The 14,935-nt window shown below is 42.3% G+C and overlaps 1 protein-coding gene across 1 annotated transcript; it reads left to right on the forward strand.

Moving 5' to 3' along the window:
* Positions 1-12,368: 12,368 nt before the first annotated feature.
* LOC146036457 (olfactory receptor 6C74-like) lies at positions 12,369-13,304 on the forward strand. Its single transcript, XM_083160454.1, has one exon. It carries the CDS (start codon positions 12,369-12,371, stop codon positions 13,302-13,304), a length of 936 nt encoding a protein of 311 aa, XP_083016580.1.
* The last annotated feature ends 1,631 nt before the right edge of the window (positions 13,305-14,935 follow it).

Below are 14,935 nucleotides of genomic sequence, written 5' to 3' on the forward strand. Positions count from 1 at the left end.
TAAATATCAATGACATTTTATTTGTTAAAGAAAAGCATTTTAGCTACTTTTGAATAATATTCTTCTTGAGCTTTATATTACAAATACTTAAATTGCAATAACAATGGGCACTCACACTTACTGTACTAGTAATATCTGTGACAGTAGGAACTCAGTATCAATGATCAAAATAAATATACCCTGTGGATTGTATCCATATAACAGCAGCAATGCAGCAATATTTTTAGACCCATTTTATAAATTGTATGCAGTTGTAAGATGAACAAGAACTTTGCTTGCCCTAAGACCCCCATTAAACCCCATTAAAAAAAGGTTATTAAAACATTTCAATTATGTTGTATAAATATAAACATGATGCTTAGCATTTACTTAACAATTTAAATGGGTCAAATGGTTGGTGTCAGGACAGTGGTGCAGACAAGAAAATTGTCCACAATACATATACACTCACATGCATCCTGTATAATAAAAGGCTAATGCTGCTCCTCACCTCTATAGCGGAATTCAAGTATAATGCATGCCAGAGGCCACCAGATGGTGCCCAGAGGAGCAATTTAACCACCAGTGCTGATATTACTGTAAGATACATATGATTAACCAGCTTTTAGGATGCCGTGGTCAGAATACTGATGGCATCCTGAAGAAGGGAATTCTACCATGACACCCTCTCCCCCAACTCTCCCTTCCAGAAGCCCAATCCTAACTCTGCCCCTCCGCAGCCTGACCATAACCCTCCCTGCTAGTGCCTAGCTTTAATACCCCTTTGCCGCTGCCTAACACCACCCCACAGCCTAACCTTAACCCCCTTCTAAGTGCCTAACCCTCCATCCTGGTAGCCTTATCCTAAACCCCACACACACCCGCAGCATAACCTTAACTCCCTTTTAAGTGCCTAACACTCCCTCCCTGAGCCCTAACCCTAGCCCCCTCAGAGTCTAACCCTAATTCCCCCCACTAGTGTCTAAACCTAAACCCCTTCCCCAATTGCTCGCTAGCATTCCCTGCATATTATATAAAACACTAATAAAGGATATCATTTGTTATGTAATTGAATATTTTTATAATATATTAGCTATAGGGCCCGGTGCTGCTTGGCTTTTATTTTTTCTCTGTATCTACCCCCTTATTATTCTCTACATCTCTCTACTTTTCTTCTCTTCACTCTTTGTGTCTCACTTTCTCCAACCTCACCCTCGCTATCTGCCATTTTCTTTACTCTCCCACACCCCCAATACTTTTTCTCCACTGTATTTCTCTATATCCACCCTCAGTGGTGGAACTTGTGAGTGGTGGGCCCAGGTGCAAAAACATAATTTGGGCCACCCTCCTTCACCATAACCCATGTTCAGAAGTGGGTGGCAGAGAGAGCAAGAGGGTGACAGGGAGAGGAAGGGGGAGGCAGAGTGTGACAGGGGCAGCAGTGGTCCCTTAGTCCTCTGAGGCCCTGGTGCACTGCACCTGCTGCACCAAGGGTAGTTCCGCCTCTTCCACCTCTTGACTCTTTCCTGTGCATCTCTGACACCGGTGAGAAGCATCCAAGTGTATACTTACTGCCACATGCATACATGATGACATCATTTTTTAACAGCAGTAGATTTTATTATATACTGCAGGGGTTCCCAATCTTTTTTGAATCACGGCACCCTAGAGTATCAGAATTTTTCCACGGCACCCCTAGGCCCCCCAAAAAATATATAAAATTAAGTAGATTGTGTTTATATGTGCTTATTTGGTTCAGGTATGTTTTAAATGGCAGAATTTGCTTCCGATTGTACATAGTTTATGATTGGAAGCCACCAGCACTGGTTTTGTCCTTAAATAATTGATCATAAATTATTTGAATTGGTCCTGGACCACCAACCCGTGGCACCCCTGCAAGTGTCCCGGGGCACCCCAGGGAGCCACGGCACACAGTTTGGGAACCACTGATATACTGTATACTTTTCAGAGAGGAGATGTGCAATTTGTGATTTATAACTGTGTTATCCTTTCTCTCTCCAAGTTTAAAGAGTGTATTCAATATGTGCCAACATTTGCCGACAGGGGAAATACCAGCACTCACCTATTCAATGCTGCCATTAATGGAAATGGCCGCAGATTGTCGGAAATGGAAATGGTTCCCTGAATTCAAGGCCATTTTTCTATAATATGCATCTGTTTTTCCGATCCACAGACTTTCCGACACTCGACAGTCAAAACATTACATTTTGACTGTCGAGTTAGTGTCGGATCAGACATCCCAGGATTTAGACTGTCAGGACTTTCCGACAGATTGGATACCCCCTTATATCTCTGAGGACAAGCATGACTTGTTATTACTTTTTTTACTAGATGCTACTATAGATTACTATTTTATGAAGCAAATGGTTGACATGCAATAGGGTTGACACAGGAAAAAAGCCAACATACAACAGGTCAACATGTTCTAAAGTTCCACAGAAGCAAAAGGTCAACATGAAAACGTCAACACATGAACAGGTTAACAGGAGTTTTCACTTTTTTTGGTATCAATGTCGACACCTGTCAGCATGGACCTCCAAATAGTACCCTCAAAAGGCACACTTAACTCTCCATGCAGCCTGAGGTGTGATAGACACATCAACCCTCACTTATATAGCACATAATGCTTCTGTGCATTCTCGGAACCATTGCTCAGTTATCACTTAGAATCTTGGTTTATTTTGTTTCCTATTTACTTTTACAAGGCGATATTCCGTTTATATCTGTGGCTCCGCCCAAAGACCGGGAGTTAGGTCCACCCACCAGCCAATCATGACCAGAGAAATTCCAGTGCCCGACCATGATTGGCTGGTGGGGGCTTAACTAGCGGTCTGTGGGCAAAGGCACAGATGTATACAGAAGATTGCCTTGTGTGAACAGCTTTTGTGGGGAGCCGGAGAAGCACAGAAGACAGCGTGAGTATGATTTCTTTCCACAGGAACCCAAATGGATTCTACATGGAGAAGAGGACCGGCCGTCGGTGGACCCATAGGTGATGTATGAGTGGATGATTGTAGTATGAAATAAAGTTTTAATAGCCGTACTGTATGTGTCTGTGTTTTTTTTACTATTTGTACTATTGGCCCTTTAATGCCCCGCATGCTGAGACTTGTGGTTCTCCAAGTCCCTGCATGCGGTGCAGGCTTGCCAGGACTAATAGTTCCACAACAATACACAATAGTTTGTTCTATATTTTACACAAACATCAGCCCAGTGACCAGTCAGGAGGTGAATGCTTTGGCCAGGGGGACTTGTAGAAAACGTCTCCTCCGGGGTGTTGCATTACCCTGCTGGCTGGTTCTTGAAATTGGGAACCAGGATTGGCTCTTGAGCCTGGTGCTAGTTTTAAAAAATCCAGGGGAACCCTATTTGGCTTGACCTGTTATGTTTTTAAACCAGGACTGGCTCTTTGAACCCTTGGCTGGTTATGCTCAGGAGGGGGGACCTCATGCCATTTTTTTTAATTATTTTTTTTTACTTTTACACATATTTATGGTCAGAACCATGCACAGATCGCACTGATCAAACGCCTATGCCAGAACCTGGTCTATTTGTGTTTGCCAGTTGTATACTTGAAGTGTGTTTCAATCAACAGGCCAGAATGTGCAATTTTTGCAGCAAAAAGTATGATTTGTACCGCAATTCGCATCCTATTAAGTTAGTGATTTCAGGAAAAACATGCAAAATCAGCCGGTTTTTTTCATAAAAATCGCAAAAGTCGGGATATCTCATGCCATTGAATGTCTCCCGATATTTCCTATATAAGGTAAACATTACAGGTCATTATGATGAATACAAATGTTTGCTTGGCAATTTTCACACCTATTTTGACAAATTCACTTGGCACTCAAATTGTTAATTATTGTTCCTCACTCCTGGGAGAGTAGGCAGAGGAGAGTTTGGGGTTACGTGTAGAACTAAGCCCCTTCTTATGTCACTTTGGGGTTGCAGCTCAGGTCTTCCCACAAGTTCAGATCTCAAAAACAGATCTGACATGTTTTGGATTGCAAACGAAAACAATGGCTTAACCTTTCATAAATGTATCACTTGAGTCTGCCTTACATCTTTTACTGTAAAGAAACCCTTCCTTCATGGAGTGAGAAACTTCCTCTCCTCTAACCTTAGTAGGTGGCTGTAGGTCCTGCGTACAAACCTTTCTGTAAACTTCTGTACTTTATTCACCTGATAGTTCTGTGTATTGACACTTTATGTATTTGTATATATTAACCTTTTGAGTGAATTTATCGAAATAGGTCATACTTGCCTACTTTCAAATTCACCTCTCCGGGAGAAGCCCGGAGAGGCAACACATCAGGCGGCGGGAGCAAGGCTGACATCACTTGGCCCCGCCCACCATGCCTGAAAAAAACTCCATGATTTGCGGGCCGCTGAGCGGGGGGCTTAAATGAATTCAAGTGCTGCGATCGCGTTATTTTAGCCCCGCCCCATCTCCGTGGACCCGCGATTTCCGGTAATTAAGCCAGCGGGCATGGGAGGAGCGGAGGCTATTACCACAAAGCGGGAGACTTGCCTACCTTCCCGGGGGGGGGGGGGGGGAGGCGGACCCGATTTCCAGGAGGCTCCCGGCCATTCCGGGTGGGTAGGCAAGCCTGAAATAGGTGTGAAAATTGGCAAGCAAACATTTTTATTCATCATAATGATCTGTTATATTTACCTTTCATAGGAAATATAGGGCGAAATGTAATAGGGTGCGATTTTTTAGACTAAAAAAAATCGCACCAAATCGCACCTTTAAAAATCGCATTTTTTGCCGCGAATTCGCATATGTAATGAGATGCGAATTTGCGGCAAAAAATGCGATTTGCCGCGATTTCGGGCGATTTTTAGTCATGAAAATGTGCGCATTTTCAGTCATGAAAATGTGCGCATTTTCATAAATGCGATTTTGTGCTAAAAAAAAAAAGTTTAAAAAAAAACGGCGTTGGGTCCCCCCTCCTAAGCATAACCAGCCCCGGGCTCTTTGAGCCGGACCTGGTTCCAAAAATACGGGGGACAAAAAGCATAGGGGTCCCCCGTATTTCTGAAACCAGCACCGGGCTCCAACAGCCCGCGGTGTCATGCCACAGCCGGGGGACACTTTTTATACAAGGTCCCCCGGCCGAAACATGAGCACTGTGGCTGGTCAGCCTTGGACGGGGTACCTGGAGGAGTGGGGACCCCCCCCCCCAATAAAGGGGTCACCCCCCCAGGCTTCACCCGTCCAGGGCTGAAGCCCGGGGCTGTCACCGGCGTCCGTGGCCAGTGGACGCCGGCCTGATAGGGTTAAATCGATCATACGTTACATTGCTTTATACCGGAGAACTACAAGTGCCAGCAGACCTCCCCCGCATGCTGGGACTTGGAGAACCACAAGTCCCAGCATGCGGGGCATTAATGGGCCCGCTGGGACTTGTAGTCCACACTCACATTTACACCAGCGTTACTTACCATTCCTGGATCCAGCGCTGGTCTGGCTGCTTCTCCTGGATCCAGCGCTGGTCTGGCTGCTTCACAGCCGGCTCCCCCGCACTGACAGGCAGCGGGGAGAACCGGCTTTCTCCGTTGCCTCTAACTGCCTCTAACTGCTTCAGCGCTACAGAGGCTGAGAGCGCGATTGGCCGATACGTCTCCATGGAGACGCATAGCTCAGTCCTGATTGGCTGAGCTATGCGTCTCCATGGAGACGCATAGCTCAGCCAATCGCGCTTTCAGTCTCTGTAGCGCTGGGACAGCGCTACAGAAGCTGTTAGAGGCAACGGAGAAAGCCGATTCTCCCCGCTGCCTGTCAGTGCGGGGGGGAGCCGGCTGTGAAGCAGCCAGACCAGCGCTGGATCCAGGAGAAGCAGCCAGACCAGCGCTGGATCCAGGAATGGTAAGTAACGCTGGTGTAAAAGTGAGGTGTGTGTGTAATAAACTTTTACTTCTCTGTGTGTGTGTGTTTTTTATAAACATTCTTTTTACAGGTGGACTACAAGTCCCAGCGGGCCCATTAATGCCCCGCATGCTGGGACTTGTGGTACTCCAAGTCCCAGCATGCAGGGAGGTCTGCTGGCACTTGTAGTTCTCCGGTATAAAGCAATGTAACGTATGATCGATTTAACCCTATCAGGCCGGCTTACACTGCCCACGGACGCCGGTGACAGCCCCTGGCTTCAGCCCTGGATGGGTGAAGCCTGGGGGGGGGGACCCCTTTATTGGGGGGGTCCCCACTCCTCCAGGTACCCCGTCCAAGGCTGACCAGCCACGGTGCTCATGTTTTGGCCGGGGGACCTTGTATAAAAAGTGTCCCCCGGCTGTGGCATGACACCGCGGGCTGTTGGAGCCCGGTGCTGGTTTCAAAATACGGGGGACCCCAGATTTTTTGTCCCCCGTATTTTTGGAACCAGGACCGGTCCAAGAGTCCGGGGCTGGTTTCAGAAATACGGGGGACCCCTATGCTTTTTGTCCCCCGTATTTTTGGAACCAGGTCCGGCTCAATGAGCCCGGGGCTGGTTATGCTTAGGAGGGGGGACCCCACGCCGTTTTTTTTATATAAAAACACTTTTACACATTTTTATTAACAGGACCATGCACAGATCTCAATGATCTGTGCATGGTTCTGTCAAATTCGCCTGTCAGAACCTGGTCTATTTTTTTTGCGATTTTTGGTAACATTTACCAAAAATCGCACCCTATTACATTTGCGAGTTGTATACTTTATAATGGGAAAACATCTGGATGCGATTTGAAATGTGACTAAAAATCGCAACTTTCAAAAGTGCGATTTCGTGGTAAAAAGTGCGATTTTTACCGCGATTTTCAACCTATTTAATGTGCGATTTTCGGAAAATGTGCGATTTCGGCCGTTTTTGACCAAAAATCGCACATGTCTAAAAAATCGCACCCTATTACATTTCGCCCCATAATGTTTTTTACACAACACAACACATATTTTAATTTTTATAACAAATGTGAGCAACGATGGCATTTTTAGATGATATTTTGCATATTTCTCACAGAGATGTTGACGCTCATATTTTGAACATCTCTCACAGACATGTTGCATTTTTAGCAGATATTTTGGGTATCTCTCACAGATACACCTTTTTTCTACTGTAAACATACCTAACCTGGCTAGCCTTTCTTCATAGCCCAATGACTCTAACCCCTAATTCAATTTTGTTGCACTTTTCTGAACCTTTTCAAGTTACACAATGGCATGTATTCAATGCTCATATGTCGCCGTAAATAACGGTGAGTGTGCATGTTTTTTTGAGAGTAGTGAAGTTCTCTCTCATATTTTGTGCTTCCCTGTATTCAACTCTGTTGCTTCTCCAAAAATATTTTGCGAAGCTAACTCAGTTCACCCTGCACTTCTCCCCGGTGTTCGCAATGTCTGTTCAATGGGGATTTTAGTGTCTCTCTCAAAAAGTGTATTCAATGCACAAATTGCGAGTCCTGCTGGTTTCTTTTTTTAGAGATGTTCTCCATTTTTCCCTCGGCATCTTTTTTAGGTGAACTGTAGGGTTATCTTTGTTAAAGTTGTTATTTTTTTTGTTTTTTTATGGCTTATAAATTAAAAAAAAATGTACTCTAATGTATTTATTGCAAGTGCCATAATGCTGTACTTCTATATTAATTTATTTGGAATTTAATAAGTTATTTTAATGGTAACCAATAAGAAATCATTTTGGAATGCTCCTAGTAATTTCCCATGCTTCCTCTCTTCTTCCTCACCTAACCCCCAAACAGGTTTTTAAACACGCTAACAATTATAAAATAAATTAAATAAAAACACAGGGCAAACAATGCTAAAAGCACAACACAAGGATAAAGGCCAAACAGAACAAAATACACCCGTCTGCACAAACCCAATTAAAATAGTCACACAGCCATTTATTGTAAAATAAATACTGAACAAAACATTAACCTTTCTAAACCTTTGTAAAAAAATACAAGTCCACAAATGCGAGGAACACGCTGCTGAGATGAACACCCTGCTCAGGAATATCCCAGTCTGACCAGCTCACGTGGAGAGCAGGAGAAAACAGATCTCTCCAGTTACAGCACTCCCATTTGAACTCGAATAATTATGCTAAGTTCGCAAAAGGGGCCGGCGAGCTGGCCACACGTTGAATACTGAGGAAGTCAGAAATGAGGAGATGAGAAAAAGTGCCGAGCGCTTCAGCGAGATCACAGGGACACAGAACAGTGAGCGGTGAGCCAGACTCTCAAAAAACATTGAATACTCCTCAATGTCTATTTTATGGAGTGGTGCCCAGAATAGTACACTGTAATTTAAATACAAAATATTTACACAGTAGCTTTATTACATTGTATTCCCTTGCCTCTATTAATGCATGCTAATACCCTATTGGCCTTTGCCACTGCTCCCTGACTTTGAACACTGCTCATAAGTCTACTGTCAATAAGCACCCCAAAATACTTCTCCATTACAAATTCCCTGACATATACCCCAAAAACTTTTGGTCCCAAACCATACATTTAAGTCACTCTGTAGAGAGAGAACATCCTGATTAGATTGTATTACCTTAGTGTCATCTGCAAAAATGGAAACTTTGCTCACTAAATTATCACCTAGGTCAATAAATATGTTAAATGGAAATGGCTCCAGCACCGACCCTTGAGGTACACCGCTTAATGCTTCAGCCCAATTTGACATTGTTCCATTTACCATGACTTTCTGTTCCCTATTCTCCAACCAGAATTTGACATGACCTAACCCTCACTAGTCCATGCTGGTTACTACAAATAATGTTTTTGCACTCCAGATACTCCTGCATGCTTTCCCTTAATATACCCTCCAGTGATTTCTCCACTAGTGATGCCAGACTTACAGGTGTGTCATTTAAAGTGTTTTACTTCCCTTTTTAAATAATGGCACTACATCTGCTATTCACCAGTTCTATGGTACCAAGACTGATAATATTGAATAATAGCTTAGCTATTTCTGAGATCAGCTCAAATAGAACTATTTGGTGTATGCCATCTGGCCCTGGAGATTTATTTATATAAAATTTGCATAGCCGCTTATGGACTTTCCTTAGTAAACAAGTATAAAGTAACCGGACATTATTATTTCTATTGTTTTCTAATATTCACACTATTTGTTTCTATCTGGTAAACACTGGCAAAAATAAATATTTTAATTTCTTAATTTCTCGGTTTTCTTTGATTGTTTTCTATGGCAACCATGCTACTTGCCTGTTTTATAACTTTAAGTAAATCTACCCCTATGTATTAAGAACATCAGGTTATGTAATGCTTTAGCTCTTGTTGTAAACAACATATGTAATGAACCATGTACATACTGTATAGAATATACACAAGTTTTAATTGTTAATTAGGGATAATTAATTAGATCATTTGAAAAAGCACCAATGGGACTAATTACTTATAGTAAAAGCAAAAAAAAAAAATAACATGGTCTAATACATATAGACACATTAATTAGGAACCACATTTCACGAAGTATATAAAAGCTACATACAGGAACTATATTCTGAACAGTTGTCATTAATTTTAACACAAGACACCAGGTAGGACCGCAACAGAGAACCCTGCTGAATACGTAAGCAAAAATATGTACAGTAGGTGGGAAAATGTATTAATTATTATATAGCCGGTATGGGAATCATTCCTGATTGTTTGTAACATCACCCCATTTCTAATTTAATCCACAGGGTCCTATTTATTACACTGAGAAAATACCTGTCTCCGGTGTTTACTTAGCTTCTCTCATTTTCTCAAAAGATTAACATCAAAATAATAAAAATATCTCCATTGTGTATGTATTTAGCACAGCACCACTTACCTCAGTCTACATACTGTATATCCCTATGGGGAAGAAGACCTAATTGGGCAATGAATCAAGCTTTGCTTAATCATTGCTGGGTAATGTCATCTCAAGATGGCAATGGGCACGTGCACGCTGTATAGGTTTTGTTCTATCGTCTCGGGTCACACCACTGTGCACATGCTTAGTGACTCTTCCCTAGTAGAATCCATCCCATCACACGCAGCATCCATGAATATTCTTTTTAGAATATTTAGAATTACTATTTAATATTTCTTAAATCGAGTAATCATTTAAATAATACATTTTCTCAATTTTTTTGTAAAAAAAACACACACATTGTGCTTCCTATATGTTCCTGGTTGTGCCCCATATATTTCCTATATTCTGCCCTCTATATATTCTCTATTATGCCATACACACCTCAACCCCATCTGTATTTTACTTACTGCAATTCCCACTGGGGCAGATATATTAATCTCGGTGAAGTGATAATCAGCCAATCAGCTGCTAACTGTTATAGGCCAGGTTTGAAAAAGGACAGTTATGAACTGATTGGTTGGTGGTAAAGTACCAGCCATTTTATCAATCCGCCGGGTCCTGGCAACGAAGAGGAAAGATGGAGGGACAGTGCAAGGAAAGCGCACAGGGGGAGGGAGGGGGGAAGCTGCATAGAACAGCATTACTCTGTCTTCGATCTTCCAGATCAAAGCAGAAATAGACTTTCCAGGCAAGTCAGGGTCGAATCTAGATCGAAGGCAGTTAACACTGTTCAAAATAGATTCAATTCAAGCAAATTCAAATCGAAAACGTTTCGAAATCGAACCTTGTGTACACCCCATAAGTCTGACAGCCTGAAGCAAGGAGAAAGGTTCCTCTCCAACTCCTCAGATTTTTGCAGTGGTGACCACTGAAGGTGTTCAGACTCTGGGGTAAATTTACTAAGATGGGAGTTCTATTCTAGGCGAGATGTTGCCCATAGCAACCAACCAGATTCTACTTAATATTTTTTAGCATCTTCTAGAAGATAATGGATAGAATTCAATTGCTTATTATGGGCAACATCCCATCTTAGTAAATGTACTCCTCTGAGTAAGATGCCATGCACATCCGGTAACAGAAGAGGAGGGTTGGTTCATGCTGCTTCCTTTCCTCATTGCTGACATATGGTAGATGCTTACACTACCATTGGCTGTGCTTACAGTACAGTAAACTTGTCTTAGACAAGTGGGCTCTCCAGTCTGGGCTAGGTCTCCGTAGGAAAGTTCCTCCACCACCTATAACCAGGGCCATTCCTGCTGATGGACCAGCAAGGTTGGTACTATTTTGGGTCACTGTGCAGAGCTCATGGTCACGACAAAATGCAGAGTATAGTATATGGTTCTAATATGTGCTGCTGTGTGGGGTGCCAGAGTGAATTCAGAGTGAATGCAAGGAGCGGAGACGTCAGTGCCTCTGCAGACAAATATAATAAAGTATGGATTGTAAGAATTGTGCGTTGATTTACTGCTAATGAAAAAAGTTGTAAAAAAGTGTAAAGATAAAACAAGGTAAAAATACATTTTTTACTATACATTATGTTCTATAAAATCTACTTTTTATAGCATCTCTTCTATGAAGCAATGAAATATTTCCATGTGTGCAAATATAGAATTGTACCTTTCTATGCAACATTATGTTGTGTGGTACATGTGTTCCCAAGGATGTATATTTGCACTTGTAAATAAGCTTGTGGAATCTATAGTGTACCGTGTCTTAAACATGCATTTTCCTGGTGATTCAAATGGGCTGTCCTGATAAACTCACGTTTTTTGGGCCCACCATCGTTCTTAGTAGGTACAGAGTGGTCTTCCGTCACCTTATCCTCCCCCTGTGTCTCTTCAGCCATATCCCCCCATATCTCCAATGCCTCTCCTACCTCATCCCTGTCACTGTCTCCCCAGCTTCATCCCCCTCTCTATCGCTCCAGTCTCATCCTCCTATTTGTCTTTCTACCCTCATACCCTTCTCGGTCTCTCCATCTCCAACCTCAAACAACTTTCCGTCTTTTCACCTCCAGCCTCATCATCCTCTGTTATCCTTCATTTGCAGCCTCATAGCACTCTTTGTTTCTCAATCTCCAGACCAATTCTCTTCTTTAACTCTACCAGCCTCATCCTTCTTTCTGTCTCTCCAGAATAATCCCTTTATCTTTTTAGCTCCAGGCTCATCTCCCTTTCTGTCATTCCAGGTCCAGCCTTGTCCATCTCTTTTCCAGCAGCCCCTTTCCCCATATCCATGTGGCTCTAGCACCCTCCCCTTGTCTCTCCAATTCCAGCTTAATTTCAAACTTTTTTTTTCTGTCTTCTGATGCTTTTCTTTGCAACTCAACTCCTCACTTCCATTCGCTGGTATGACATCATTTGTCCACAACATTTTTATTTTTGTCTTTTAAAAAAAAATTTTTATGGCATTTTAGCAGAATTTTGACATAAAAAGGAACATTGACAGCTACATAATCAAATTATTTAATAGTTGATTATTAATCTTTCCATTTGGACTCTCTTTCAGGTCTAAGATCAAAGTCCTGAAAATGTCTACAAATCAGACATTTCTAAAATACTTCATCATGAAAGGGATCTCAGATGACCCAGCGCTACAAGGCCCAATCTTCTTTCTGGTTCTGCTCATTTATCTCTTTATTCTTGGTGGAAACATAATAATTTTATTACTGGTCTGTCTGGATCATCATCTCCACACTCCTATGTACTTCTTCCTAGCGAACTTGTCTATAGTGGATATGTTATATTCCACCATCACTCTGTATAATGTCCTTGTGGGTTTCATTACTCACGACAATAGAGTATCTTACCTTTCCTGTATGATACAGATGTACCTTTTTGGATCGCTAACCAGTCATGAGCTCTTGATACTGGCCGCTATGAGTTATGATCGCTATGTAGCCATCTGTAAGCCGTTACATTATCACATGGTAATGAGTCCTAGAACATGTTCTCTGATGGCCTCTGCTTGTTGGATATTGGGTTTTTTGCAGATCATTCCTCCTTTTGTGATACTCTGCAGCTTTACTTGCTATTCAGCCATTGAAATCAACCACTTCTTTTGTAACGTTTCGTTGCTAAAATTATCTTGCGATGATACTTCTTCATTAGAACTGTTGTTTTTTATAGAAGGATTGTTTCTGTTTATCCTAACCCCATCTTTATTCACTTTTATTCCTTATATTTTTATAATAAGCACCATATTGAAGATCCCGTCTGCTGTTGGCCAACGTAAAGCCTTCTACACATGTTCCTCACACCTCACCGTTGTCATATTGCTCTACACAACTCTTATCAGTCAGTATCTGTCACCAAACCTAAGAAACACTTCGGACTCCCAAAAATTTTTTGCTCTGTTTAACACAACTGCGGTCCCCATGCTCAATCCACTCATCTATAGCTTGAAAAATAAATCTGTTAAGACAGCTCTCGGGCGGAGGCTGGAGAAGCATAAAATAAACTGCTAACATTTTCTTATTATTATTATTGTTACGTTTTTAAAGGTAATAGTTGTACAGACAATACAATTTTGTCTTCAAGAACCACCAACAGTGGATGTTTTCCAGGTTTCCTTGAGTACAGAACTTGGTAACCACTGATTTAGAGAATACACTGAAATAATGAGATACAAGGTTATAGAGGTGAAAACATGGGGGCTATGGAGGGATAGGTGTATGCTCTTATATATCGACCTAGTAGAAAATGGGCAAAGATGCATGTAAGAGTGACACAAAATGGAGATTGGGCCTGAAGCAAAGGTATAACAGTGTTATTGGTGTATACAGACAGTTTGGTAAGTGCAGTAGGTGCACCTTCACAAGGCATTTTAATATTTTATTTGTATTAACACATGACCAAGGGGCAAAAAGTTGTCTAATGAGAACTGTCAGCATCTGAGGGGTATAAAGTATAGATGGGTCTATTTTACCACCTGCCCTACCACATGGGGTATATTATATTTGGTTATTCATTGGAGTACCACCAAAATATGAAGATTATAATGGCAAAAAAACATCAGAAACACACAGGTCTAAGAAGTGACAAAAACAATCCTAGAAAAGATTTAGGGGGTCATTCTAGTTCACGCGCTGTGCTGCACTGCGTATCTTTTAAACGCCGCCTGCCGCTCGTTCAGTGCCCGCCACCCCACCGCCCTCATTTCCCGCATGTTTTGCATAAACATCCACTCACAGCCTTGGGTGCAGGGACCAAAACATTCGATGGGTGCTGACCATCGAATTATTTGAAATGTAAACACAAAACTAAGGCACTCTCGCTTGCCTTAGATTTGCGTGTTCCCTATATGGGAACAGAGCAGGCAGCCGGTGATGTCAGCTGCCTTCCCCCGGCAGCCTCGTCACTGCATAATTTCCATAGGAACACCCAGTATCCCACACGCCCCTCCTACACTGGTGGGTGTGAACTGGGCGGCGAACTAGTAGCTCACCGTGCCAACTCACACCCAGCATATGCACATGTGCAGAAATGCGCATGTGCATTAGCAAAACATCGGTTGCCTGTGCGAACGTGCGGGGGACCAAATAGTAAGAATAACCTCCTTCGTTACCCCGGTGTTCTGCAGGTCAGGTTTCATTTTCCATACAAATAAACACAGAAGTAGCATTACAAATAAAGGCTAATTATATGTCCAATGTCTGCAATTATTGCTGTACTGTCTGGTGGACATAGTTGGCTGCACTGAAGTTATGCTTTTGGTTTGTATGTATAAGCCCAAACTCATTTTTTCAGTTTTTTTATCTTAATTTTGTCTGTATTACAATTTTGTCTGTGTTACCTTTCCAGCATTTAATGGCCTTCCAAACATTGTGCCTGATTCAGCATCCGTTGTAGTTTAGCAAAAAATAGCAAAACTACAATTGCTTTCACTAGCATGCGGCATACTTGGCTACTTTTGAAAACTAGTTTCAGGGAGATCATAGTTGGTAATGGAATTTTGCACAGAGCCCCATTGAGGGGGGGCGTTTCAGGCTCCACCCAAAGGGCGTGTCTAATTCTTTATGTGGAGAGATTGTGAAAAGAGATTGTGCACGTGGCACCTAGAAGCGTGGGTGTGTACTGCTACATCTGAGAGGAATCT

This window comes from Crinia signifera, chromosome 9 (genome assembly GCF_055691185.1).
Source record: "Crinia signifera chromosome 9, ASM5569118v1, whole genome shotgun sequence".
Taxonomy (NCBI): domain Eukaryota; kingdom Metazoa; phylum Chordata; class Amphibia; order Anura; family Myobatrachidae; genus Crinia; species Crinia signifera.

Excerpts from the sequence above, each read along its gene's own strand:
- LOC146036457 (XM_083160454.1), top strand. The coding sequence starts at position 12,369 with ATGTCTACAAATCAGACATTTCTAAAATACTTCATCATGAAAGGGATC.